Source organism: Rhinoderma darwinii, chromosome 7 (genome assembly GCF_050947455.1).
Source record: "Rhinoderma darwinii isolate aRhiDar2 chromosome 7, aRhiDar2.hap1, whole genome shotgun sequence".
In the NCBI taxonomy this organism is placed as follows: Eukaryota; Metazoa; Chordata; class Amphibia; order Anura; family Rhinodermatidae; genus Rhinoderma; species Rhinoderma darwinii.
In genome coordinates, this window is record NC_134693.1 from 56,675,790 (window position 1) to 56,702,955 (window position 27,166).

Genomic DNA, 27,166 nt, shown 5'->3' on the forward strand with positions numbered 1-27,166 from the left:
GCAAATCAGAACACTTGTATTTGGCGCCCAATCAGTGATCTCGTGTTTTGTAGCAATGGAATAACCAATCAGGATGAAAAGCGTTAGCCCATGAGGTTTGTTTTTTTCCTCTTGCTGATTCGAATCTTTATTTAAACCATAACTGGACAGTGAACACTGTAAGTCAGCGTGGCATCGTAGTTCATAATATTTATCAATGGATTTGTATTTGCGCAGTACTTGCGAAAAATATAATTTGATGAAAACTCCGCCTCTCCTCTTTTAGTAGATCAGTAGTCATTGATGACTCCATGAGCAGCAGTGCGTTTAAGTGGTACGTTTTTGAGTTATTGCTCCTACAGTTGTCACTTTTTTAGCAGGTATTTTTGTTGGCATAATGTTTTACTCTCAATTTGACCATGTGTTTTACTGTATAGATCTTCAGTCATGATATAATATTGTTATTATGACCGGTCAGACTAGTTAAACAATATTGAGTAGTTTGGATAATAGTCCATAACAAATATTAATGAGTCCGGTGCTCCGTCGTCTCTTTCCGCCCTCCTTACCGATGACGAGTGACAGCCACTCATATATCTGCCTGCACATATCGTGTATTTCATGTCCAGATGAGTTTCTTTATTCTGTATTTCAGATACACACGATTGAATTTAGTATCCATATAACACGGATCCAGAATACGGTGGTAATGCATTTCAATGAGGCCATGCCATATATTAGATATGACACCGCATATAGAACCGTGGCCCCCCAGTACGGCACACAATATGGTTCCATTACGGTCTGGAATACACATTAGAAGCTTGTGTGATTGGAGTCTATTGGCCTCCGTTTATCCGTTCTGTTCAACCTTTCCGTCAGGGGAACAGATGAACGGAAAGCCGAACATAAACTATAGCTTCTGATGGCATCAGTTTTGTTCGCTTCAGTTTGCATCCGCTCCGTAAGGATTCAGGTTTTTTTTCACAGAAACTATAGCGTAGTCGACTACGCTATGGTTTTCGTGAGAAAAAAAAACAACAACTGAACAGCAGCAAACTGACACCAACTGAAAGAAAAAAACTACTATTGAAATCAATGGTAATGGAAACAGAAGAGATAGTTTCCTTTTGGCTTTCCATTCACCTTTTTCTCTGATGGAAATGTTGAACGGAACAGATACACAGAAGCTAGAACAGATACACAGAAGCTAGAACGGATACACAGAAGCTAGAACGGATACACAGAAGCCAGAACAGATACACAGAAGCCAGAACGGATACACAGAAGCCAGAACGGATACACAGAAGCCAGAACGGATACACAGAAGCCAGAACGGATACACAGAAGCCAGAACGGATACACAGAAGCCAGAACGGATACACAGAAGCCAGAACGGATACACAGAAGCCAGAACGGATACACAGAAGCCAGAACGGATACACAGAAGCCAGAACGGATACACAGAAGCCAGAACGGATACACAGAAGCCAGAACGGATACACAGAAGCCAGAACGGATACACAGAAGCCAGAACGGATACACAGAGGCCAGAACGGATACACAGAGGCCAGAACGGATACACAGAGGCCAGAACGGATACACAGAGGCCAGAACGGATACACAGAGGCCAGAACGGATACACAGAGGCCAGAACGGATACACAGAGGCCAGAACGGATACACAGAGGCCAGAACGGATACACAGAGGCCAGAACGGATACACAGAGGCCAGAACGGATACACAGAGGCCAGAACGGATACACAGAGGCCAGAACGGATACACAGAGGCCAGAACGGATACACAGAGGCCAGAACGGATACACAGAGGCCAGAACGGAGACACAGAAGCCAGAACAGAGACAGAGTAGCTAGAACAGATACACAGAAGCTAGCACTGATGTGAACTGGCCCTCAGGAAGTTATTTTCCAAACTACTTATCAGTCTTAAAGAGGTTGTCTCACGAAAATAACTCCTTTTTTAAATTGAAGGGGTTTTCCCGTCTCAGACATATATGGATTATTCACAGGAAATGGCATAAATGTATTATAGGTGTGAAGAACAATGGGTCCCCCAACCTAATCATGCTCAGCTGTTGCATAATACCCATAGATGTGAATGTAGAGAGCCGCACGCTTGTACTCTCCATTCTCCACCTGAATGCAGCGCAGCTCGGGGGACCCCGGACTCACACCTATCAGACATTTATGGCATAGCCAGATGGGAATACCCTTTTTAAACACTGGCCTAGTGATGAACTGTTATTGCTGGGGGGAAGCTGCAGTCAGCCATACAACTATGTAATACATAGATGGGATGGATCCAACATTAATTCAATTTTTTATGGGTGCCAAACTATCAAATACTCTTGATATTGCATCTATATAACAGTCGCAAGTAAGGACCTGTTCACATCCCTTCTTTCTCCTGATGTACTCATTATATGTGTCCATAGTGCTCAATTGGCCTTAAAGAGCCAAAATAGTGTTTTTTTTACCTCCGTCGGTCTGGTATACGTTGGTATATCTTTTTTTAAGGTATAGAACAGAGAAGTAGGCTATGCTATTTCATACAACGGGATCCTGCAGCAAAAAGTATACTGCACAGTATACATGTTTTTAACATGGCAGCCTATGGGTGATATATGCCACTGTATGGCATACATCACAGGCATCCGTTAAATGTATAAGTCCTGAAAAGGACAGGAGAGTTCATGATGTATATGTTAAGCAGATGCCTTATTATCCTATGCATGATGGGTGCCACTGTTAGGTATGCATCTTAGCCTTCCTGTTAGGTATACGTCGTGAGCTTTTCCCAGCGTATGCGTTAAACGTAGGCCAAGACGTCATGTGAATGTCTCCTAGGTCACTCAAAAAAAAAAAAGTCAATACAATAATACTACTGTAATACACATCTTTGGAAATGACATGTCCGTAAATAATATGTGTATAAACATGAAATTCTGTTGTCAGAACCCGAGGATTAGGGCCTGTTCACATCACCGTTGCCCTTCCGTTGAGAGGTTCCATCAACTGCTCTATTGATTCCGTCAAAACAACGGAATCCTGTCACAATGGTGACAAACCGAAACCTTTAGCAATGTTTCCATCACCATTGAGATCAATGGTGAGGGAAACGGAAGCTGAGGCTTCAGTTTGCCTTTCTGTTGAGGGGTTAACCCGAAGGAACCCCTCAACGGAAGGGCAACGGTGATATGAACACAGCCTTATACAGATGAGTGGCGCTATATTATTTATCTCTTCCTGAAAAAGAATTCTGTTGCAGGTCGTTTTTGCATGAATTCCCTTTTATGTGCGAACTCCTGATTGATTGACATGTAGTGCTCCCTCTCTCAATAATAAAAAGCTTCTTCAGCAGCTCCAGTGTCTATTAAACATTATAATACACACCTCAGATGCTGCAGACATTCTTTTTTTTTTAAAAAGGATGAGGGTGTTTCATATCAATCAGTCTCGATGGGCAGCAAACTCCCCTTATTCTTAAAAAAAAGGTTCTGCATCAGTTGAAGTGGAGGCCGGGGGAAAAGTATGAATCAGGCTCAAGGGATGAGTCCGCCCCATAAGATGAGCGTGTCGACTGTATGAAACATTCAATAGCGACTTCGGCATCTAAGCCATTAGAATGAGGGGTGCTGCTCACTCTGATGTCCCATCACCCCTCCATGACACCATAGCGTGGTGCCAATGGTTGTCATGGCAGCGTGAGTGCAGGGGTGTAGCTAGGGAGGTGGGGCATGTGCCCCGGGCGCAACTTAGAGGGGGGCACCAGCGCCACCCCCTCCACTATAATTGTACCTGCGTCTATAGGACACAGGTACAATTAGCAATGAATGGCCGGGTATGTTCCGTGCCCGGCCATTCAGCGCCTTTCCATGAGTGAAGCGTCGCAATACTTTGCGCTGCTTGCGTCGTTGAAAGGCGCTGAATGACAGGGAAAGTCATTCTGCCTTGCCATCAGAGCCTTTCATAGATGCTTCGTTCAACCCCAGGAGACCTGCGCAGAAGAGAGCAGGTCTCCATTGCTGCTGGACGGCGTGGGAACGGGATTAAGGTGAGTTTGAATAGTTTGTTATTTTATCGTAATAAAAAAGTGTGTGGCTTTATCTACGTGGGGGGGGGGGGGCGGGGGGGCTCTATCTACAGGGAGGCTATATACTGGGGTGGGCTATATGTGGAGCACTATATACAGGGTGGGCTATATCTACAGGGGGGCTATATATAGGGGTGGGCTATGTGTGAAGCACTATATACAGGGGTGGGCTATATGTACAGGGGGCTATATATGGGGGTCGGGCTATCTATGGAGCACTATATACAGGGGTGGGCTATATCTACAGGTGTGGGCTATCTGTGGAGCACTATATACAGGGGTGGACTATATGTGGAGCACTATATACAGGGGTGGGCTATATCTACAAGGGCTATATACAGGGGTGGGCTATCTGAAGCACTATATGGGGAGCTATTTGTGGGACACTATATACAGGGGTGGGCTGTATGGGGGCACTATCTACAGGGGGCTTTATGGGGGGCACTATCTACAGGGGGCTCTATGGCAGGCACTATCTACAGGGGGCACGGTGTGTGTGTGGGACACAGTGTATGGCGCTATTATATTTAGGGGCGTAGTGTGTGGTATAATGAGAACTTTATCTTTGTTTATAGGTGTAGAAATGTTGGAAAAGTGAGAAGCTGAAGACATCTGAGCAAACGACAGAAATGGGCTGTGACCGGGAGAAGTCATCATAGAGGTCTGGACCGGATGGAGAAAAATAACTAGAATCTGAGACGTCACCGGTGAGTCACTTAATGTAAATGTTTATTCTGCCTCTAATCAGTAATGTAGTCACTGTATGATCTGCAGTGAGATGATGGGTGGTATGATTATGATATGATTTTTTTTTTTGTGAAACAGCAACTCCCAGCCTATCCTTACCATTGTTCAGGCCATTCTGGGAGCTGGAAACAAATTAGTGCAAACCTATATGGCAGGGGTTGCACTAAATTGAGCTGTAATGAGCTTCATTCTGGTGCTGTATATATGTAATGAGCTTTGTTCTGGTGCTGTATATATGTACAGATCTTGGTACTGGAGCTGTATTTATGTACTGAGCTTGGTTCTGATGCTGTATTTATGTACTGAGCTTTGTTCTGGTGCTGTATGTATGTAATGAGCTTGGTTCTGGTGTCGTGTATAGAACTATATTGCTTGTAAAATGTACAAATGTTTTTATGCTCGAGTTACATAATAAGAAATGTGGAAAAGAAATGACACATCATTGATTGGTAGAGAAAACAAAAATGGCAAGGAGTGAAGATGTCGGGAAAGAGTTTGGGCGGGGGGGGGGGGCTCAAACTGAATCTTTGCCCCAGGTGCTGGAGAACCTAGCTGCGCCTCTGGTGAGGGCCTAATGAAAACCTACAGGTCTGCCATCCTTGTGCTCCTATTACGCCCTACATTAGTATTGCATTATATCGTGCAAGCAATCCAACAAACGCTGGTTCAAGTCCCCTATGAGGACTAATAAAAAGTAAAATAGAGTTAAAGGGTTTTTGTCACGTAAGTTTCTCTGATCTCCGCCTTTGAGAGCGGGGCTGCGTCTGTGTATTACAGCCATTGCCCCGCACCTGATTGCAACCAGCATGATGTGATGCATACGGAGCTGCACTAAAGACTGGTGGCACCAGCTCTGAGAACAAATCAGAGAACATGGGGACTCTTTGCAGTGTGTGCACCATGTTCCCTGTCTTTTTTTTTTTTAAATTCACCAATAAAGTTTATTGTAAAACATCAGAGGAAAATACAGAGCATTGAGATGTGTAGACAACGTGTCCACTGCAAGTACAAGAGAAACCAGCAATTCAATCATAAGTTCAGTCAAGTAGGACAATGAAAATCATCGAGTAAAGCAATGTCATACAAAATAATAGCAAATCAAACAGTTTCCACATGTAGAGATGTATAAAAGTATAACATAAACATGTCCGGTAACATTCAGCGGAAGATCAGGACCTATATTTAAACTGCGTTGAAAGTGGAGGTCTATAATGTATACAGTATACATAGAATGTAAGAGGGGTCATCTGGATATGGGCCAAATAGGAGCCACGTCCATGGCGTCAAACAATAAGGGCTCGGGGGTGAATCATGTCCTCTGTCTAAAGTACCGATGCATCACATTATGCTAGTGACTAAATTCATGTATTACAATACTAAGCTGTGCGGCCGCATAGTTTAGTATTGAAATACACAAATTCACGGTATTGAACCGTTTGCTTATCGATATTTCGATGCATCGTGCAACCCTAATATGCGCTGTAAACTAAGCGTAATAGTTGTATATTTAGTGTCATTGATGCTTATATATAATTTATAGTCCTACCACAGTAATATATATATACACTACTAATTCTACTGCATTTCATGATGATTTTTTTTCCAGTACATGTGGATGGGGTTTAAAAACCACACAAGAGCTGTGACTATTACAACCACCCCTGTAACCACCATGAGATTTCCTAATAGCATCTCCAAAGGGGATCCTAAGGCTGGGTTCACACGTGGCGGAATTTCACTTAAATTCCGCTGCGGACACTCCGCAGCGTTAATCCACAGCGGAGCCGTTTGTCCATTGACTTCCACTTTAATTTAGCAGTGTTCGTTTAGACGATGCGTAAAATTCCGCTGCGGAGCATAGGCTGCGGAGCGGAATTTGGTGTCCGCAGCATGCTCTGTCTGTTGCGGAGCAGTGGCGGACTCATGGCGGAATTTCTCCATTGACTTCAATGGAGATTCTAATTTCCGCAATGAAGTCCGCAGCTGTCATGCACATGTTATGTGTGCTGCGGATGCGTCTTGCTTTTTTAACTTGACATTTCTTCATTCTGGCTGGACCTATGTATTTCTAGGTCTACAGCCAGACTGAGGAAGTCAATGGGGCTCCCGTAATGACGGGAGCGTTGCTAGGAGACGTCAGTAAATAGTCACTGTCCAGGGTGCTGAAAGAGTTAAACGATCGGCAGTAACTGTTTCTGCACCCGGGACAGTGACTACCGATCCCAATATACAGCAACCTGTAAAAAAATATAAGTTCATACTTACCGAGAACTCCCTGCTTCTGTCTCCAGTCCGGCCTCCCAGGATGACGTTTCAGTCTAAGTGACGGCTGCAGCCAATCACAGGCCAAGCACAGGCTGCAGCGGTCACATGGACTGGCGCGTCATCCAGGGAGGTCGGGCTGGATGCCGAAGGAGGGACGCGTCACCAAGACAACGGCCGGTAAGTATGAAATTCGTTTACTTTCACTAGGGAAAGTGCTCTCCCTTCTCTCTATCCTGCACTGATAGGGAGAAGGGAAGCACTTTTCCCGCAGTCCGCAGCAGCTAGTCCGCATCAATTTTCTGCACATTTTGGGCAGATCCGCAACCCGGATTAGGTGCGGCATTGATGCGGACAGTTGCGGAGGAAATCCGCCACGTGTGGCCATGCCCTTAAGGTAACCTCTCTGAGGGCAGCACTGATTTCAGCAGTCTGATTTCAGGGATTGTGCTGTTATTTTTGAAAACGTAAATTTTTATCATTGCAGTGTAATTCGAGCGCTGTGAGGAAGGAGTCCATTGTATTCATGCACTGTCGCTGCCCCACCCAGCCGCCGATGATTGACAGCTATCCCCCTATTACTGTGCATAGTGAGGAAGTTGTCAATCAACAGCGGTTGGGCGAAGGGAGCGGCAGACTCCTTCCTCACAGCGCGCTGTAACGATAAAAATGTAAGTTCTCAATTATCACTGCACAATCCCACATAAGTGAGTGACTGCTTAAATCAGAGAGGACAGCATAAAGTTGCTGACATGTTCACTTTTAAGGGCCAGTTCACACAGAGTTTTTTTGACGCGGAAACCGCGTCGGAAAACGCACCAAAAAACGTCCGAAAATGCCTCCCATTGATTTTAATGGGAGACGGACGCGTTTTTTTACTGCGAGCTGGGAAAAAAAACTTGCGGTAAAAAGTATCGTTATGCCCTATCCTCGGGCGTTTACGCCTCTGACCTCCCATTGACATCAATGGGAAGCAGAGAAAGCATATTTCGCGGCGATTTTTGACCGTAGCACTCAATGGGCGCAAGCGAAAAAGGCTGCAAAAATCTCGGAAAACGGGGTGCAGGCAGGTCAAAATCGGCCTAAAAATCCCAAACTGAATTTTGAGGCAGAATTTTCCTCCTGCAAAAAACTCCATGTGAACAGGACCTAAGTCTATTTTATTTATTGTTTGTATGCATCTACACATGAATCCGCTTTGCAAATATTTAAACATTTCCAATTATTTTGCATGGACAGCTCCTATGCAGATCTTTGTCTTCATGGTCATTCTCCCTTACACCTGTCCTCCTGATAATGTAAATTCAGTAGGTGAGCAAGAAGTAGGGTACAGATGGAAGAGTATGACTGCAGTAGGAGACTACACATGGTTAAATGTGTAGTCTGTTACTGTGGAGTTGCATAGGAGCTGTAGCTGAAACTATAGGAAATGTTTAATAGTCTTGCTGTTTGCAAAGTGGGTTAATTTTGTATTTTATTTTAGATGCATTTGAGTGATAAAAAAAAATTCAAAAGGGTGTATAAAGCCTTTGGGGGCAATTTATAAACTTTTTGAAAAAAATGTTGACTTTTGTACTGTTTCTGCACTTTTCTAAAGCTTGGGCAGACAGTTTTATCATAGTTACGCCAGAAGCTGGTGTAAATTATGGCACAAGTCTCCGGTAGCTAGCGGCTGGCATAGATTACCCTTTCTGGTGCATGGATAGCCAGAGATGCAACTAATTTATTAAGGTGGATGTGTCACATATTTAAGCTGCCTTGTCTGAGTAAAGTATGGAAATAGGTTTAATAACATTTAAAAAAAAAAAAAAGTTCTGAAAAACCTCCTTTTCCCATTTTTCCCCAAAAATGATGTAAGGTCGTACAACAATCCCCAGCACGGCTCAGTGCCTGAAGAAGGTCATTAAGACCGAAACGTTGCACTCTGCTGTAACTACCACAGAAACAGTAATGAAGTGCAGAGATTGTGAATAGACATCCCGTGGAATGTCTATTCACTGTCTAAACACTTCAGTATCGTTAATGTGTTAGTATAAGACAGCACATAAGGATCTAGCAGGATCCCTATGCGCTGACTAAATGAATGGAGAGGAGTGCATGACGCTGATTGGTCAGCGTCATACACTCCTCTGTACAACGCCCACTTGGTCTAAAGTAAAACACGCCCACTTGGGCATTAAGCAACTCATTAGCATAAATCTAAAATCGCTAATAAAGTGGTGAAAACAGATTGTTTTTTTTTATAAAAAGCACTGCTGTCCCCTACATTATAGCGCCGATCTCCTTAAGTAGAAGATAGAGCACTTATAATGTGGTGACAGAGCCTCTTTAAACCACTTCAATTATCTGCTGTGTTGAATATGTTGATTTTGGATTAAACGGCTTTTAACATTTCATCAGAAGTCAACTTAAAGACACATGGAGCCAATACGCTTTAGGCCACCACTGTATGAACAACGATATGAATTTGTGAAATCATACGTCGATACTCACAGGCCTAAAAAGGTTAGTTTTCTACCTATATTTTCATCTTAAAGCCTTTATGACGCCCTCAACGACAGTTTTTGCGACTTTTCTATTTTTATGCTTATTTATTTGCTGTGGCCTTTTTACACCTTAGTCTTGAGACACTGTTTGATCATTATACTTTTCCGCTTGTAATGATCCACTCCTTACTTCGGCATCAAAAACTGCATCAAACTGTGCTGTGTGAATCTGGCCTAGTGATTAGTCAGTAACCAGACTGGTTTTACATTTCACTCTGCAGGTTGCAGATTTGGGATGCAGTGAATGCTCACTTCTACACAGGCTGAAGTTTCGGGACTGCATTGAAGAGCTTGTTGGTGTGGACATTGATAAGGATGTATTGAAAAGAAAAGGGTAAGTACAGTAACTTTCTTCATTTAGGAAAAAATAAGTATTCTCAAAATAGCCTTACCTCAATCAATTCAAGGGGTTTTCTGAATTAAATTGAATTCCGCCTGTCACGATCTAGGGGTATGTGAACCCAATAGGCCGCTCGGCCGTACCGGAGAGGCAGCTGGCCAAATCAGAGTCAATGCACAAGTCTATACAAAGAGTTCGTAGCATGAAAAGTACCTGAGATAGTCCAGACAATGGCAGAGGCTTTAGCACGGATGGGACTGGATGTGGCAGGTTGCGCCTGACTTGACGGATTACACGAAGTGCACTAGGTTGCGACAGACTCGGCAGATGACACCAGGTGCTGCAGGTTGCGCCAGATGTGGCAGACGACAGTAGGTGCGGCAGGTTGCGACAGACAAGGCGGACGACAGTGGGTGCAGCAGGTTGTGCCAGATGTGGCGGACGACAGTAGGTCACAACTCCAACACTAGACAGGCTTAGGAGCAAAGCACAGTATGGGATACAGGTAGCAGCGCACGGGAATACTGGGAACAGGATAACACTAAGGGACCATTTGTGATACAGACGTGGGAAGACTACAACAACGCTCAGGCACGGAACGGAATGGCAGGGCCCTTTTTATAGTTCAAGGTGATCTGGAGCATAATAAATTACATATGCGCGCGCTGGCCCCTTAAGCCCGGGAACCAGCGTGCACGCCCTCTAGTGGCAAAAAAACACTCACGGGGAAAAAACGCCTTTGCCTCCCATTGAAATCAATGGGGGGTGTTTTCGGAAGTTTTTTGGAGCGGTTTCCATGTCAAAAACCATGCCAAAAAACTGTGTGTGAACTAGGCCTAAATGTTAGGTACATTTTAAACCTACCTGTAGCCGCACATACTTGTCTGTAGAGCCTTGTATTTGGAAACATTGCAGACATAAATTTTAATGTATACAGCAGACCTATAGACTTTGCTAAATAAATGTGTTCAGGGGCAGATGCAGCATTTGGGAGGGATAATGGTCGTGGTCGTACACCCTTTCATGACGTAATCCCAAATTCCCTCAAACATGCCTGCCACATACTCCCTTTTAACTGTGTCAGGCACATGCTTTCTAAAAAGTGCCAGCCACATGCCCCCTTCTTAACCCACCTGTTAACAGTGCCAGCTTCCCTCTCACTTACCTCATGCCTGTTGCTTCTCCTCTTCAGCCTATCACCACTCTTCCCTGGCCCATTGATAGACACACATGAAGGCAGCGCGACAAGCATTGTGATTTATACTGTTATTATTTTTTTTTATTATACATGTAAAGTAAACATTTTAAGTATAATAACAGAGAAGATGATATATATGGTAGGAAAAGTGATCTGCTATGTTTGTATCAATAGGTATATTTTAACTCCTCTCGCAATCCATTACCTGGAGCCACTGGAAAGATCATTGACTGTAACTTTGTACCACGGATCTGTGTCTGAGAAGGATCCTGCTCTGCTTGGGTTTCACCTAATAACTTGCATTGAGCTGTAAGTACATACAAACACTAGATGTGAGACCGTGCTGTCTAAATAAAGTATTATGTCTTCTGTATTAAACTGAGAGGCAAAGACCTGGTGTATATCCCATTTAAAGAAAAACTGTTCTAATTCTGAAATACAAACTAATCACAGAAAAGTGTCCGTAACTCACAGAGAAGGGCGTCAATAGATTCACCGAAAGACATGATCCCTAAAATATGAGCCATTAAAATGTAAAACATAATAAACTCCCCAACCGATATTAAAAAACAGTGGTGTAATGGGTAGTCACTAAGGCCCCCTTCACATCACGTTCATTCACTATGTTTAGCCTGTACCATCGGCGTACACGCTAAACATGTACATAGGGCTCTATTATCCCAGTGTCCTTTTTTTTTTTAAAGTATGGAATAGCGTAGCAATGTACACTGTTCCATAACATGGAATCTTGTAAAAAAAATAAATAAAAAAAAAAATGGGTGACATATGCCACTGTATGGCATGGTGACAGGCAGCCGTTTAACGTATACGTCATGCGCTTTTAAATAGCTTGTGTACATTAAACGGATACCATTATAGCCTATGGATGACGAATATGTTAAACGGATGCCTAACAGAGGAGCGATTTTTTTTTATTGATTTTTTTAAGTTTTTTTGATTGTCGCATTTCAACTATTTTATTTTTCCCGTTTTTTTTTTGTGGGACAAGTTGCAGTTTTTAATGGCACTATTCTGTTGAATGTATAATTTATTAATTAACTCTTAATGATTGTTTTGGGGGCGTAATGGAAAATAAAAACAAATTTTACCCTACATATTTGCGTCCTAAATTCATGTAGTTTACCGTGTGGTATAAATAACATATTATTAACTTTATTTTGCGGGTCTTTACGATTACAGAGATACCAAAGTTATATAGTTTTTTTTTGTTTTACTACTTCTGCACAAAAAAAAACCTTTTATATAAATGTATTTGTTTTTGTGTTGCCATATTCTAAGCGCCATCTGCAGTGGGTGCCAGCTGTAATATATTTTGCATATACCAAAGCATTATAGTATCGTTCAGAAGATCGCATTTGAAGTCCCCTTGTGGGACAAAATAAATAGTTAATCACAGTTTAACAAAGTTTAGTAGGAAAAAATTAAAGTGTTCAAAGTAAATATAAAATAACCATTGTTTTCAATAAAAAATTGTTTTATATTGCAAAAGTGTTAAAAAAATGAATCCTATATATATATATATATATATCATAACAACCTGTATAATAAAGTTAACACATTATTTCAACAACTGAGGAGTTGCTATTTTTTATCCCCCCCCCCAAATTATTTTTATAAAAGTTAATCAATAATTTATATGTACCCCAAAATGTTTTTATAAAAGATATGACTCACCCCGCAAAAAAACAAGTCCACATACAGCTACAATGACGACAAAATGAAAAAGTTATGGCTCGGAATGCGGCGACATAAAATTTTCCATGAAATGTGCTATTATTTAGCAAAAGTAGTAATACCTAACAAAAAACGATACATACTTGATGTTTCCATAATGATACCGACCCATAGAACTAAGGTTACATGTTATTTGTGCAGCACCGTGAAAAGCGTCAATTTTAAAGACGAAAAAACAATGGTAGAATTGCCATTTATTTTATACCCCTCCCTCAAAAAACGTCATAAATGTTAACGAATAAGTTACATATACCCAAATGTAATGCCATTTAAAAATACAACTCGTCCCTCAAAAAGCAATCCTCATTAGGCTCCATTGACAATTAAAAAAAGTTATGGCTCTCAGAATGTGGCGATACAAAAACAAATATATATATATATATATATATATATATATATATATATATATATATATATATATGGTTTTAATGTGCAAAAGTAGTAAAACTTAAAAAAACAATATAAATTTGGTATCGCTGTAATTGTAGCGACCCACAGAATAAAGTTCACATTTTTACCGCATGTTGAATGCTGTAAAAACTGAACACAAAATACAATAACAGAATTGCTTTTTTTTTATTTCATCCCCCCCCCCCAGATTTTTTTTTACTGAAGCTATTTATACAATATATGTATCCTACAGCAGTGTCATTCGGCTACATCAATGGAAAAATTAAGAAGACCCTCGGAATACAGCGATTTTTAGAAAAAATAATTGTTTCCTCCTCAATGCCCAAACTTGCTGCATCGTGAAGGAGTTAAACACAATGAGCGTCAATCCAGTCTGAAGCCCCCTTCAGGCTTAACATAAAACGTAACAGTATCTTTATATGCCACGTTAACTTTGGCCGGGTAAAGCACAGCATATTGTATCAGCAATGAATGGAGTCTGTTTTTTACATCTCAGCTTGCCATTTTTTCTGAGTATCTCTAGAAAAATCTGGTAAAAAGCAAATACTAGCATTGTCATAATATTTTTTTGTCATTTTCGGAATACAGTCACGATCTTGAAAAGACAAAATTCTAACCAGCATATCTCTTAGGGCAGCCCAGGTAGCAATGGCTTTGAGGGGGCCATATGTTTTTCTGGTAATCTATTGTCGGTGCGCCTTACATATACTATTATGTATAAACTATATACATAAGCAGGAGCAGGCAGTCTCTTTGCATCTAAAGGACATGTGAAGACATCGCTGTTACTACATGGAGCATATCTGGTAATAGATATAGCACAATCCTTATATTTTCTAAAAGAGTATACTTGAGCTTTCTTCTCCAACTGGTGATATTTCCTAATGTGATTTTACTGTTTTTATCTTTGGCACAATTTTACTGGTCTTTTATTTATTTATCCCTTTGAAGGATCGAACACCTGGAAACTGACGTCCTTGAAAAATTCCAGGATGTGCTATTTGGTTTTATGGCTCCTAATTCTGTAGTGATCAGTACTCCAAATGTAGAGTTCAATGTCTTACTCTCTAAAAAAACAAGCTTCAGACACCCAGACCACAAGTTTGAATGGAACAGAAAAGAATTTCAGAGCTGGTGAGATGTTCTTTTTATATTAATTCTTGATGAATAAAGCTCTTGGCTGGTCTAGAAAACACATTTTCAAATAATTTACTAGGGAATTCTGAGTTAATAGAAAAGGGCTTTCCCCTATATATTAATACCAATAGGAGAGTATCACCAATATACCACAAAAGGCGAAAAGTACAAAACCTTTTATTCCATAATTAGGCTGACAAAGTCCACATTAAAGACATATACACAAGACACACATAAAATATACAACCCAAACAGGCGGGTGGATATCACATGCACAGATACTAATAAAGTGCCAAAGTATAACGCAACTAGCAATAGCGAATACAGGTATATGTTAGGTGTGCAAAGGAATAAATATCCAGCACATCCCAGCACATAGGGTAGTCACGAGACCCTTACTAAGCACAGTAAACAATTGTAACCATCCTAAATAAGGACATGAAAAATTATATTGGGTATAATTTAAACCAGTATACTGACCCATAATAGTGGCGTGTATACATGTGATGTCCTCCCACCTCATTTCGCGTTATCTTCTTCAGGGAGTGGTGAAGTACCTAATATCCAGGGCCGGCCTTAGGGGTATGTGACCTGTGCGAGTGCACAGGGTGCTGCACCCTCCCAGCATGTAGGAGGCGCCACTGTGCTCTTCTCTGTCCTGTCCCCTGCTCTTCGTTACACACACGGAGTAAACAGGAGCCGAGGAGGAAGTTCTGCCCACAGCCTGTCCTGCAAGAAGCCTGTGATCCTGTCAGCAAGGAGAGATGCTAAGTGTTTGTGTGTCTCTGTGTGTATGTGTATAAAAGTCTCTGTCTTTGTATGTGTGTATGTTTTATATATATATATATATATATATATATATATATACACACACACACACACACACACACACACACACACACACACACACACACATATATACACTGTGTGTGTTTGTGTGTGTATGTCTCTGCATGTGTTTATGTCTCTTTGTAAGTGTGTGTTTAATATTAGAGTAGAACAGATGAAATGAAGATATCTGTGCTGCCGCTATATACTCTGCTTCCCCCTATGTACTCTACTGCCCCCTTATAAACTCTTCAGCCCCTATTTACCCTTCTGCCCCTATTTACCCTTCTGACCCCTATATACCCTGCTGCCCCCTATATACTCTGTTTCCCCTTATATACTTTGCTGCCCCTATATACTCTGCTGCCTCCTATATAACCTCCTTCCCTCTATATACCCTGCTGCCCCTACATACCCCGCTGCCCCCTATATACTATGCTGCCCCTATATACTATGCTGCCCCTATATACACTGCTGCCCCTATATACTAGGCTGCCCTATATACACTGCTGCCCCTATATACTATGCTGTCCCTATATACTCTGCTGTCCCTATATACTCTGCTGCCCCTATATACTTTGCTTCCCCTATATACTCTGCTGCCCCCTATATACTATGTTGCCCCTATATACTCTGCTGCCCTCTATATACCCTGCTGCCTTTTATATACTCTGCTGCCCCTTATATAATTTGCTGCCCCTATGTACTCTGCTGCCTCCTATATACCCTCCTTCCCCTATATACCCTGCTGCCCCTTATATACTTTGATGGCCACTATATACTCTGCTTCCCCTATATACTCTGCTGCCCTCTATATACCCTGCTGCCTTTTATATACTCTGCTGCCCCTTATATAATTAGCTGCCCCTATTTACCCTTCTGCCCCCTATTTACCCTTCTGACCCCTATATACCCTGCTGCCCCCTATATACTCGGCTTCGCCTTATATACTTTTCTGCCCCTATATACTCTGCTGCCTCCTATATACCCTCTTTCCCCCTATATACCCCGCTGCCCCTACATACCCCGCTGCCCCTACATACCCCGCTGCCCCAATATACTATGCTGCCCCTATATACACTGCTGCCCCTATATACTATGCTGCCCCTATATACTATGCTGCCCCTATATACTATGCTGCCCCTATATACACTGCTGCCCCTATATACTCTGATGTCCCTATATACTCTGCTGCCCCTATATACTCTGCTGCCCCCTATATACTATGCTGCCCCTATATACTCTGCTGCCCTCTATATACCCTGCTGCCTTTTATATACTCTGCTGCCCCTGATATAATTTGCTGCCCCTATGTACTCTGCTGCCTCCTATATACCCTTCTTCCCCTATATACCCTGCTGCCCCTTATATACTCTGCTGCCCCTTAAGGGAAAAAACACATTTTCATATATGGTAACCTATTAAACTTTAACCAATTCATGGCAATTAATTCATGGAAATAATATCAAGTCTAGAGTCAACGCAGCCGTCTACCAGGACATTTTCGAGCACTTCATGCTTCCCTCTGCTGACAAGCTTTATGGAGATGCTGATTTCATTTTCCAGCAAGACTTGGCACCTGCCCACACTGCCAAAAGTACCAAATACCTGGTTTAATAACCACAGTATCACTGCGCTTGACTGGCCAGCAAACTAACTGACCAAAACCCCATAGATAATCTATGGGGTATTGTCAAGAGGAAGATGAGACACCAGACCCAACAATGCAGACGAGCTGAAGCAACCTGGGCTTCCATAACACCTCAGCAGTGCCACAGGCTGATCGCCTCCATGCCACGCCGATTTGATGCAGTAATTCATGCAAAAGGTGCCCCGACCAAGTATTGAGTGCATATACTGTACATACTTTTCAGTAGGCCAAAATGTAGGTATTACAAATCATTTTTGAAATTGGGTGTAAAGGATCTGCCAGGCACAGCTTCGGGGTTAACGCCCATAAGTAATCAGTCTGCACCTGAGTCTATGTCTCTGAGACTGACTCCAGCTTCCACCACTCAGGCTGGCAGGCTTAGGAGTGGGAGAGCCTATCGCAGCCTGGCCAGACTCAGCTAGCTCCCGCCCTCTGTCTATTTATACCTGCCTTTCCTGTACCTCCTTTGCTTGTGATTCTTCTCGTGTGGTTTCCTGGCCCAGCTACAGCTTCTGACTATTTGATCCTGCTCCATACTGACCCTGGCTTACTGACTACTCTCCTGCTCTGCGTTTGGTACCTCGTACACTCCTGGTTTGACTCGGCTCATTCACCTCTCTTGTTGCTCACGGTGTTGCCGTGGGCAACTGACCCATTTCCCTTAGCTTTGTGTACCCTTGTCTGTTTGTCTCGTGCACTTACTGAGCGTAGGGACCGCCGCCCAGTTGTACCCCGTCGCCTAGGGCGGGTCATTGCAAGTAGGCAGGGACAGAGTGGCGGGTAGATTAGGGCTCACTTGTCCGTTTCCCTACCCCTATCATTACATTGGGCTTATATAATATTCTTATTTTTGGAGGTACTAAATGTGGGGTTTTCATTAACTGTTAGCCATAATCATCAACATTAAAAGGAAAAAATGCTGGAAATAGATCACTCTGTGTGTAATGAATCTATATAATATGAGTTTCACTTTGTGAATTGAATTTCTGAAATAAATTAACTGTTTGATGATATTCTAATTCATTTAGAAGGACTGGTACATTAGCCAGATCAAAGGGAAGCTACAAAGAGTGGCTCCCACTCTGGAGTACCCGGCACATCCATTCATTAGGGCTTATTCAAACAAAAGGGATAATTGGGCATGTGTCGGATGTTTTTTACCGGCCGTCAGACAGCTGCATTAAAATCAATGCACTTCTATGGGGCTATTCACATGGTAGTTTTTTTTTAACAGACTGTGTGAACGGCTTGTAAAAAATTAGGACGTGTCCTTTTTTTTGCCAGTTTTTATGAATCCCTCAATAGACTGTGAACGCTCGTGTACTCGATAATTGCCCTGCATAAAAGGGCCTTAAGCCCCATGCACAAGACCGTAAAAAAATCTCTGTAATTGCGGACCGTAATACGGTTTGCAATTACAGACTCATTCAATTCTATTGTCTGCAGACACCTTTCCGTATCGCTACGGATAGGTGTCCGTGCTGTAGAACTGTACCGCAAAAGATAGAACATGTCCTATCTTTTGCGTTTTACGGGCCGTGCTCCCATACTTTGTATGAGAGCACAGGCTGAAAATGCGGGCCGCAACACGTGGCCGTCGGTCGATTGCGGGCCGTGATTACGGGCACGGCCGTGCGCATGAGGCTTTAATCTGTGTATAGTGTTGCTGTCCTGTCTTATCTAACTAGTGGTTCTCATCTTGCAATAGATGTATCCAAGGGGGTAATCGCTGCAGCCTCAGGGGGTACACCGAGTACTAAAAAAAAAATCTAAGTCTGCCCTAGTGCCCAGCAATGTTTAATTGCTGGTTGCTAGGACACTGACGTGCCAGCCAACGTGACTACAGAGCAGGCATGTCCGCTATCAAAGCCCGCCCAGCTCCAAGAGCATATTCTGGTCCTGCCGCTGCTTGTTCTGCGATGGTCCCGTCACCGCCTTCATCATGATTATTCTTCACTTTACAGGTCTGTCCAAGTAAATGGGCAGAGTCTGATATGGGATTTGTAAATTTTAGGGTGTCTATTCTGGGGTCTGTAAATATTAGAGGGTCTGATCTGGGATCTGTATTTATTAGTAGGTCTGATCTGGGTTCTGTAATTATTAGGAGGTCTGATCTAGGGGTCCATAATTTTTAGGGTGTCAGATCTGGGATCTGTAATTTTTAGTGGTTTGATTTAGGCCTGTAATTATTAGGGGGTAAGATATGTGGTCTGTAATTATTAGGAGTCTGATCTAGGGCCTGTAATTATTAGGGGGTAAGATCTGTGGTCTGTAATTATTAGGAGTCTGATCTGGGGCCTGTAATTATTAGGGGGAAAGATCTGTGGTCTGTAATTATTAGGAGTCTGATCTAGGGCCTGTAATTATTAGGGGGTAAGATCTGTGGTCTGTAGTTATTAGGAGTCTGATCTGGGGCCTGTAATTTAGGGGGAAAGATCTGTGGTCTGTAATTATTAGGAGTCTGATCTGGGGCCTGTAATTATTAGGGGGTCTGCAATTTTTAGGCGATCTGATCTTGGGCCGGTATACATAAGGAAGTCCGTATATACAGCGGGGTCTGGTCTGGGATCTGTATACAGGGGAATATTTTATGTCTATATACAGGGGGTGCCTGGGGTCTGTATCAAGGGGGTCGGGAAAGGTCTGATGTGTCGTCTGTATTAGTTTTAGGCACCTGCATAAGGTGGTCATATGTACTGTTTGCAATTCAAATGTTGTCAGTTGTGGGCATGTCCTATATAAATGGGTGGGGCATAAGGAAAACTTTTTGTGTGCTCCACTTTTTAATCATTTTTTCTGAACAGAAATCATGATGCAGTACTGTATCTTTCACACAACAGACATCATCACCTACCAAGGGGCCCTATATTGGAATCTGTCAGGGTTCCGTCGCAGTGTTTTGACAGGAAGAATAGCGCTGCATGCTGCACCATTGTTCGTTTACAACGGATTCCGCAACAAAGTCTCTGAACGGAATCTCTGACAGTGATCTGAGCAGATCATTCTAATTGATCGCTTCTTTGGAGGTACTCAGTTGGAATTTTTTGTCACTAGGGGGTACTTGGCTTGATTAGGTTGAGAAACACTGATCTAGGCCACCAGAAGTACAAAAGAGCTGTCATTAACTTTCTCACCCTGTTATCGATAATGAGGTGAGTATGCTTAGGCATCGTTCACATCTGCGCTAGGGCTCCGTTTTGACGTTCCGTCTAAGATTTTCCATCGGAACGGAGCCTTGACAGGCACAAACAGAAACCACAGGTTTCAGTTTCCATCACCTTTGATTTCAATGGTCACGGATTCGGTGCCAATGGTTTCCGTTTGTCTCCGTTGTGCAAGGACTATTGATTCCGTCAAAACGAAGGAAACCCTTGCACAACGTTTCCGTTTGCGCCTGTCAGGGCTCCGTTCCGACGGAAAGCTCTGTCGGAACGGAGCCCTAGCGCAGATGTGAACGAAGCCTTATCTTGTCCAAATCTATACAGCAGAGCTGACAAGTTTTCTGCAGAGAACGGGAAGTGTCTGCTCTAGTAAACAGTGTAAAAACTGCAATATTTCAAGATTTTTTTTCGTGTGGATAACCATATAAAGATATGTTTACAATGAAAATCTAATTTAAATTAAATATAATTTTCTTACTAAACATTCATTTTAAAAGATTACATATTGGCTGTCAGAATTTTGGAAGTAAAGCGTACCTAATCTTATAGGTGACCTAGGAATAAGCGGTCATATGTGTGTACATGAGGAATAACACTATTTCTGGCAATAGTATGAATGGTATTTTGCATTTTTTTTTTTAGCAGTTTTCACATCTGCAGGCCCTTTCTCTAATTCTCAGTTTTCTTTAAGCTAGAGGATGGAGCCTAATGGCTATCATGTCTTCTGTACACTGAACACATAAAAAAGGAGAATCCTGCTTTCCTTTCTGTATCTATCACATAAATAGAAGCTGCAGGAGCATAAAACACATTATACAGCAGTAATGAACAGTGTAGCTGAGAATCCAGCACAGAGAATAGTTTACAATAAGGGTATGTTCACACGCAGTGACCAGAAACGTCTGAAAATACTGAGCTGTTTTCCGGTGATAACAGCTCCTGATTTTCAGGCGTTTTTTTGAACAACTCGCGTTTTTCGCTGCGTTCTTTTACGCCCGTTTTTGGAGCTGTTTTTCAATGGAGTCAATGAAAAACGCCTCCAAAAACGTCCCAAGAAGTGTCCTGCACTTCTTTTGCTGAGCCGTCATTTTACGCGCCGTATTTTGACAGCGACGTGTAAAATAAAGGCTCGTGGGAGCAGAACATCGTAATTCCCATTGCAAGCAGTGGGCAGATGTTTGTAGGCATATTAGGGGCATTTTTTCAGGCGTAATTCGAAGGCGCAAAACGCCCGAATTACGCCTGAAAACACTGCGTATGAACATACCCTCACACTTACCAGAAGCTGCTGCACGTCTGTGTGTCTCCTATTCTCACTCTGCTCCCCCCCTCCCCTATGGGCAGCGTGTCTGTATCTCTCTCTCTGCTCCCTCCTCCTGCTCCCCATTCCTTCTCTATAGACTTCTATGGGCATTGTTTCTGTGGTGTTTTTTTGTTTTTTTTTTAAATATAAAATAGATCAGTCTGTGTGATTTGTGTAACTTACTAATTAGTTTTTATTAAAAACTTGTTTTTACTTTTGAAGATCTATATATACAGAACAGCTGGATAAGTCGCCTTTCACTGAATCTGTCAGTCCCGCGAACCTGATGGGTTCAGTGTCGGCAGGTCCTACGTGTCTCTGACATGCAGGATCCACCTGTAATCTATCACCTATAAGTTCATAATTTATATGTGAAAGATTACAGGTGGATCCTGCGTGTCAGAGATCTGCAGGACCTGCCGACACTGAACCCAGGGCCGGCTCCAGGTTTATGTGGGCCCTTGAGCAATACAGACTTAGTGGGTCCCTTTGCGGGGGAACTCACAGCGGCAGTTTGTGCCCCGTTATAGAAGTTAGGCACTGTTTGTGCCCCCATCTGAAAGTTAGGCCCCCTTTATGTTCCCTTATAGAAGTTAGGCTCCCAGTTTGTGCCCCATGTGTACAGTGACCTCTGCAGATAATGCCACACACCCCCTGTAGATAGCGCAGTTATGAACTTACATGACACGCAGGGACCCGCTGTCACTGAACCCGTCAGGCGCGTGAGCAGGATTTAGCGCTAGATACAGCTGCTCTGTATAGAGAATACCGAGCAGCTGTATCTCAAAAAGTAAAACTAATTTATAATAAAAAGTTTTATACAGTTGCACCAAACACACTGATTAACCGTTTTATTATTTTAAAAAAATACAAAAAAATATGCCTGTCAAAGGTTTACATAGACTTTAAGCATTGCAGTCAGCCCCCTTGGCAATGTAATCTTATAATCTTGATACCAACTATTTTTTGCTATTCTATAGACCACTGCCTTGAAGGTTGGCAGCTCGAATGTGTTTCTTTTATTTAGCAGACATCAATTATCTCACAAATAACAGAACTTTGGGACATTATGCCAAGGAATCCTGATGATACAGATTAATCACCTCCGATGTGTTACTAAACTGCTTCTTTTCACTTTGGCAGTAAAGAGAGGAGGAGGTGGAGAATTGGTGTACTATAAATTGTTTATCATGTTTGGAAAAGGAACAATAAGGTTCCATATGAGACAGTTTAGCCTCTATAAGTGATGACTTACATATTTATCGTACTTTCTGTTAAATGAGCGCGGATACGTTCTGTGAGTGCTGTAGGTCGTTTCCTGACAGAGCGTGTATTCATTTATACTGTATACTATGTGCAGACATATCTAGTGTATTAGCATTGTGGGCTTAGACTCTGTTCAAATATGTGTCAAAGCTTCTGTTTCTGATGGATCGCTTTTTAAATAAATGGAAACTAAAGCACAATGTTTCCATTGACTTTAATGGGACTCGTCAATTTTTTCTTCCTATTTGTTAGGGTATGTTCACACGCAGTGGTTTCAGACGTAATTCTGTCCGTTTACGCCTCCAAACATCTGCCCATTGCTTGCAATGGGATTTGCGGTGTTCTGTTCCCACGAGGCTTAATTTTACGCGTCGCCAAAATAGGGCAGTGCAGGTCATTTCTTGGGATGTTTTTGGAGGCGTTTTTCATAAACTCCATTGAAAAACAGCTCCTATTACGGGCGTAAAATACGCAGCGGAAAACGCGAGTTGTTACAAAAACGTCTGTAAATCGTGAGCTATTTTCGCTTGAAAACAGCTCCGGATTTTCAGATGTATTTTGCTAAGCGTGTGAACATACCCTTAGAATAGCCTAGCAGACTAAACTATTCTGACTGTCAAAATCAATGGAAACCTAATGTAATGGAGGCTATCTGAAGCCAACCCATTGTATTTGCCATAAAACAAACTCCTATTGAAATCAAGAGACATAAAGGGGCTTTTCCAGCCCCTTTAAAGAGACTTTGACACCAGTTTATCAATTCCCAATCTCCTAACTAATCTAATAGGCGTTTTGCTGCTGATAACTACAATGTTATTTGTTTTAAAAAAAATGTTTTATTATTTTAAAAGTTATGACCATTTTTCTTAATATGATAATGTGGCTCTAATAGCCAAATAGGAGGTGACTCTTTCTTTTCACTCTTGGCGGTGTAATTTTTTTCTGTATGGCGCTGTCCAATCAGCATACAGCTTCTCCCCCTTCCCTGCCCAGCAACACAGCCTGATTATATAGTATACAGCTTACATTCCCGACAGTGTATTCAACTGGTGATATCTCCAGTTGGGTCATAGATAGAACTGCGATCCTGGTGTCATATGAAAGATTAGAATCTCCTCTTTCATATGCCACTGCTGTTCTAGGTGGTCCACAGCCCGAGATATTGCTGTTAGAAGTGATCCCCTTCCCTCCAGACTGGTACTCATACTGTGTGAAGCATCTTCATGCTGATAGGTCAGCGTCAGAGGCGGTGAGGAGGCTCCACCTCAGGAGAATCGCTGCTGTTACCTCCCACTTGTCTAATAAAGGCTCATTTACATATTTAGAATTAAGCTCATAACTTTTTTAAGTAATAAACTTTTTGGGACACAATTTTCACTAGCATCAGTGTGACAGCACCAATCCGATTAGCTAGGGGATTGGGCATTAACATTACTAGAGATTAACATTACTAGTGAGAGATCCTCTTCAAAACATTTTTTAAATCAACTGAATGTGTTAAAATATCAAAAACAATCCCCTGTTTCTCCTGCGATGACAGTTCCCTGGTTTACCCAGCAATCTTTTTCTATCCTGCTCCGTCAATGATATGATGACTTGCTACATGAACACAGCAGCAATTCACTGGCCGCAGCAGTGATGTCAGCAAAATTGGCACATCACCTCTGCGGCCAGTGATTGGCTGCTGTGGTAACATGTTGGGAGTAGTGTAAAAATAGGACCATTTGAGGGTTCAAGTGAATTGTTGATGGGGGATTTGTAAGGTAAGTACAACTTTAAAAGAAATTATAGATTTTCTTTATGTTAACACCTATCCAGTTGATTTAAAAAAACATTATGGAACTGGAAAACCCCTTCAATGGAAACATTTGTCTTCTGTAATCCTATATGCAATGTCAGTTATTATGATTGTAACACCTCTTTTGTTATCCCAGGGCCATGAGTATAGCCAGAGAATACAATTACATGGTAGAATTTACTGGGGTTGGAGAGGCAAAATCAGAAATCAAAGACGTTGGTTTCTGCTCCCAAATTGGAATATTCAGCAAGAACTATGCAGAAAGTGAAGAATCCATAAATAACAAAAGGAACTACAAAAGTGTTTACAAGAAAGTATGTACTATTTTTTTATTTATTATTTTGCCTACTCTCCGTTAAAATGAACATACTTACCAATGCTCTGTCCACATTTGCATTGGAGGCTCCGTCGCAAATTCAATCTGATTTGACGAGAAGAATAGCACTGCAAGTAGCCCTATTCTTTCTGTCAAAACGATGGACACCACGAGTGAACCCGATGAACCTCATTGTAAGTTATAGGGGTTGTCCACTACAGGACGACTGATGACCTACCCATCTGTGCGGGTCCGACACCCGGACCCCGCACCGCTAAGCCGCTCCGGCTGTCTCCGGGCATCGGACATACATGCTGGATGCGTTTTGCTTCGGCCACGGAATAGCTGCAGAGCTGCAGCTCTGCTCCTATTTAAGGGAATAGGAGCAGAGCTGCAGTTCTGAAGCACGGCTTCTATGCTATGTACGGAGCCAACTACGGCTCCGTACATCGTATAATGGGCAATAACATCCGGTGCCCGCAGGCCACCGGAGCAGCTGATCGGCGCGGGATCTAGCTGTCAGACCCGCACCGATGATATACTGATGACCCATCCGGTGGATAGGTCATCAGTTGTCCGGAGTGGACAACCTCTTTAATGGGGTTTATTGGGCACCGATGGTATTCATCATATGACGGACACAGCACTACTTTGTGATTTTCTTTACAAACTGAAAGCACGACTAAGATTTCAACTTATCTAACTTTCATCTGTCTGAAAGGGAAAAAAATGCAACAAGATAATGATCGCAAAAGCAAACCTACTGTCTCGATCCGTTGGTATGTGGACCCACTAGGCCGCACCGCCATAGCTTAGTAGCAGATGGTCAAACAACAGAATACAAAGTCAATGCAAAGTCCTCGTGCAAGAGTACCTGTAATAGTCCAGACAGTAGCAGAGGCTTCACAGATGGAACTTGACGGTAGATAACGCCAGACGTGGTGTATGACAGCAGGTGTGGCAGATGGCACAACATGACTCCAACACTAGAAAGGGCACAGGAACAAACACAGCACAGGATACAGGTAGCAGGGCACAGGAACACTGGGAACAGGATACGACTAAGGGACCATTTGCTGAGACTAACATAGGAATACACAACAATGCTCAAGCAAGGGGTGAAAGGGCAGGGCCCTTTTTATGGTCCAGGATGATCTGGGATAATTAATTATTTTCATATGTGCAAGTTGGCCCTTTAAGGGCGGGGCCCAGCGCGCACCCTAGAAGATGGTGCAGGGCAGAACGGCCGCGAATGCTATCGTCTCCTAGGAGGGAGGCACTGGCCAGTACATAGAGGTCTGCGTTCGCGGACGTCGACGGGTGAGTGAGGACAACGGTCCGCGGCCGCAGACGTTACACCTACATCTAAATACATGAGAGAGACATTATTCAAGTTTTGCATTGTCCTAGTCTAAGTCCTGAATGAAATGCATTAGAGATGCTGTGGCCTTGCTGTACATTCATCCCACAATGCATTGGTAGGAGAATTAAAGGGATAATCTGTCAACACGGGATAGACTGAGTAGTCTCCACATGCAAGTAATAATATAACCTTTTGTTCTTCTCTGAATAGGTTCTCCATGTGGTATATCCAAGTATCCAACAGGAAAAATACCTGCGTAAAGTAGTACTAAACATTGCTCTATCCCATGCAAACCGTATCAAAACCAACTTCATACATAATCTCTTCCCTGAAGATGAGGAAAAGACCAATATGGCAGACCATGAGAAGGAACCATGTGTAGTGTCAAGGTGGCTTTCTACTCTGCCGACGTCAGCAGAAAGTGAGGAGGGCAAAGGCAAACCACCATTTCTAGAAGGAGATGCTATTCATGTGCCACTTGAAACTCTCTTTGCTATCCCAAAGGTGAAGAAACTTTGTGGAAGTCTTGATGTCCTACGAAATATGATGAATGGAGAAATTACACTAAGCAATGATGGGAGTGCCGTTGTTTATCCTCTTCATGTAGATGATGACTTGGATTCTGATATAAGCAGTCTAATTTCTGCATGTTAGTTGTGGGCCAGGGTGGTTGTTTCACGTACTAGACTTTTTTTGGCAGGTATTTGACGGATTTCCCAGGTTGATGTGTGTTCAGTGACTGCTATTTATGTGTGCATTTATTGCTATTACATTTATTTTCGACTGTAGTTTAAGTTTCTTGATTTTTTGGGGGGCCTTACTTTAAAGGGGCTGTCAGGTTTCAGCAAATTAATGATATTTCTTGTATAATCCAATATTATACAATTTTCCATTATACTTACTGAATTAATTCCTCATGTTTTTCAAAATCTCTGCTTGTTGTTATTCAGTAGGAACACTCATTGTTTACTTCCAGTGGATAAACTTCTGTC

The 27,166-nt window shown here is 42.4% G+C and overlaps 1 protein-coding gene across 7 annotated transcripts; it reads left to right on the plus strand.

Moving 5' to 3' along the window:
- Nucleotides 1-76: 76 nt before the first annotated feature.
- On the plus strand, nucleotides 77-27,122 carry HENMT1 (HEN methyltransferase 1). Of its 7 annotated transcripts, none has more exons than XM_075832245.1 (9): nucleotides 141-158; nucleotides 266-313; nucleotides 4,668-4,799; nucleotides 9,502-9,606; nucleotides 9,869-9,981; nucleotides 11,360-11,494; nucleotides 14,303-14,485; nucleotides 24,632-24,809; nucleotides 26,385-27,122. In XM_075832245.1, the coding sequence occupies exons 4-9, from the start codon at nucleotides 9,520-9,522 to the stop codon at nucleotides 26,826-26,828; spliced, it is 1,140 nt and encodes a 379-aa protein (XP_075688360.1). In that variant the 5' UTR covers nucleotides 141-158; nucleotides 266-313; nucleotides 4,668-4,799; nucleotides 9,502-9,519; the 3' UTR covers nucleotides 26,829-27,122. The 7 variants fall into 7 exon arrangements, with proteins under 7 accessions (XP_075688362.1, XP_075688356.1, XP_075688360.1 ...); XM_075832244.1 differs by lacking the exon at nucleotides 4,668-4,799 and adding an exon at nucleotides 635-685 and having other exon boundaries at nucleotides 143-158; XM_075832241.1 differs by lacking the exon at nucleotides 4,668-4,799 and having other exon boundaries at nucleotides 109-158.
- Nucleotides 27,123-27,166: the final 44 nt, after the last annotated feature.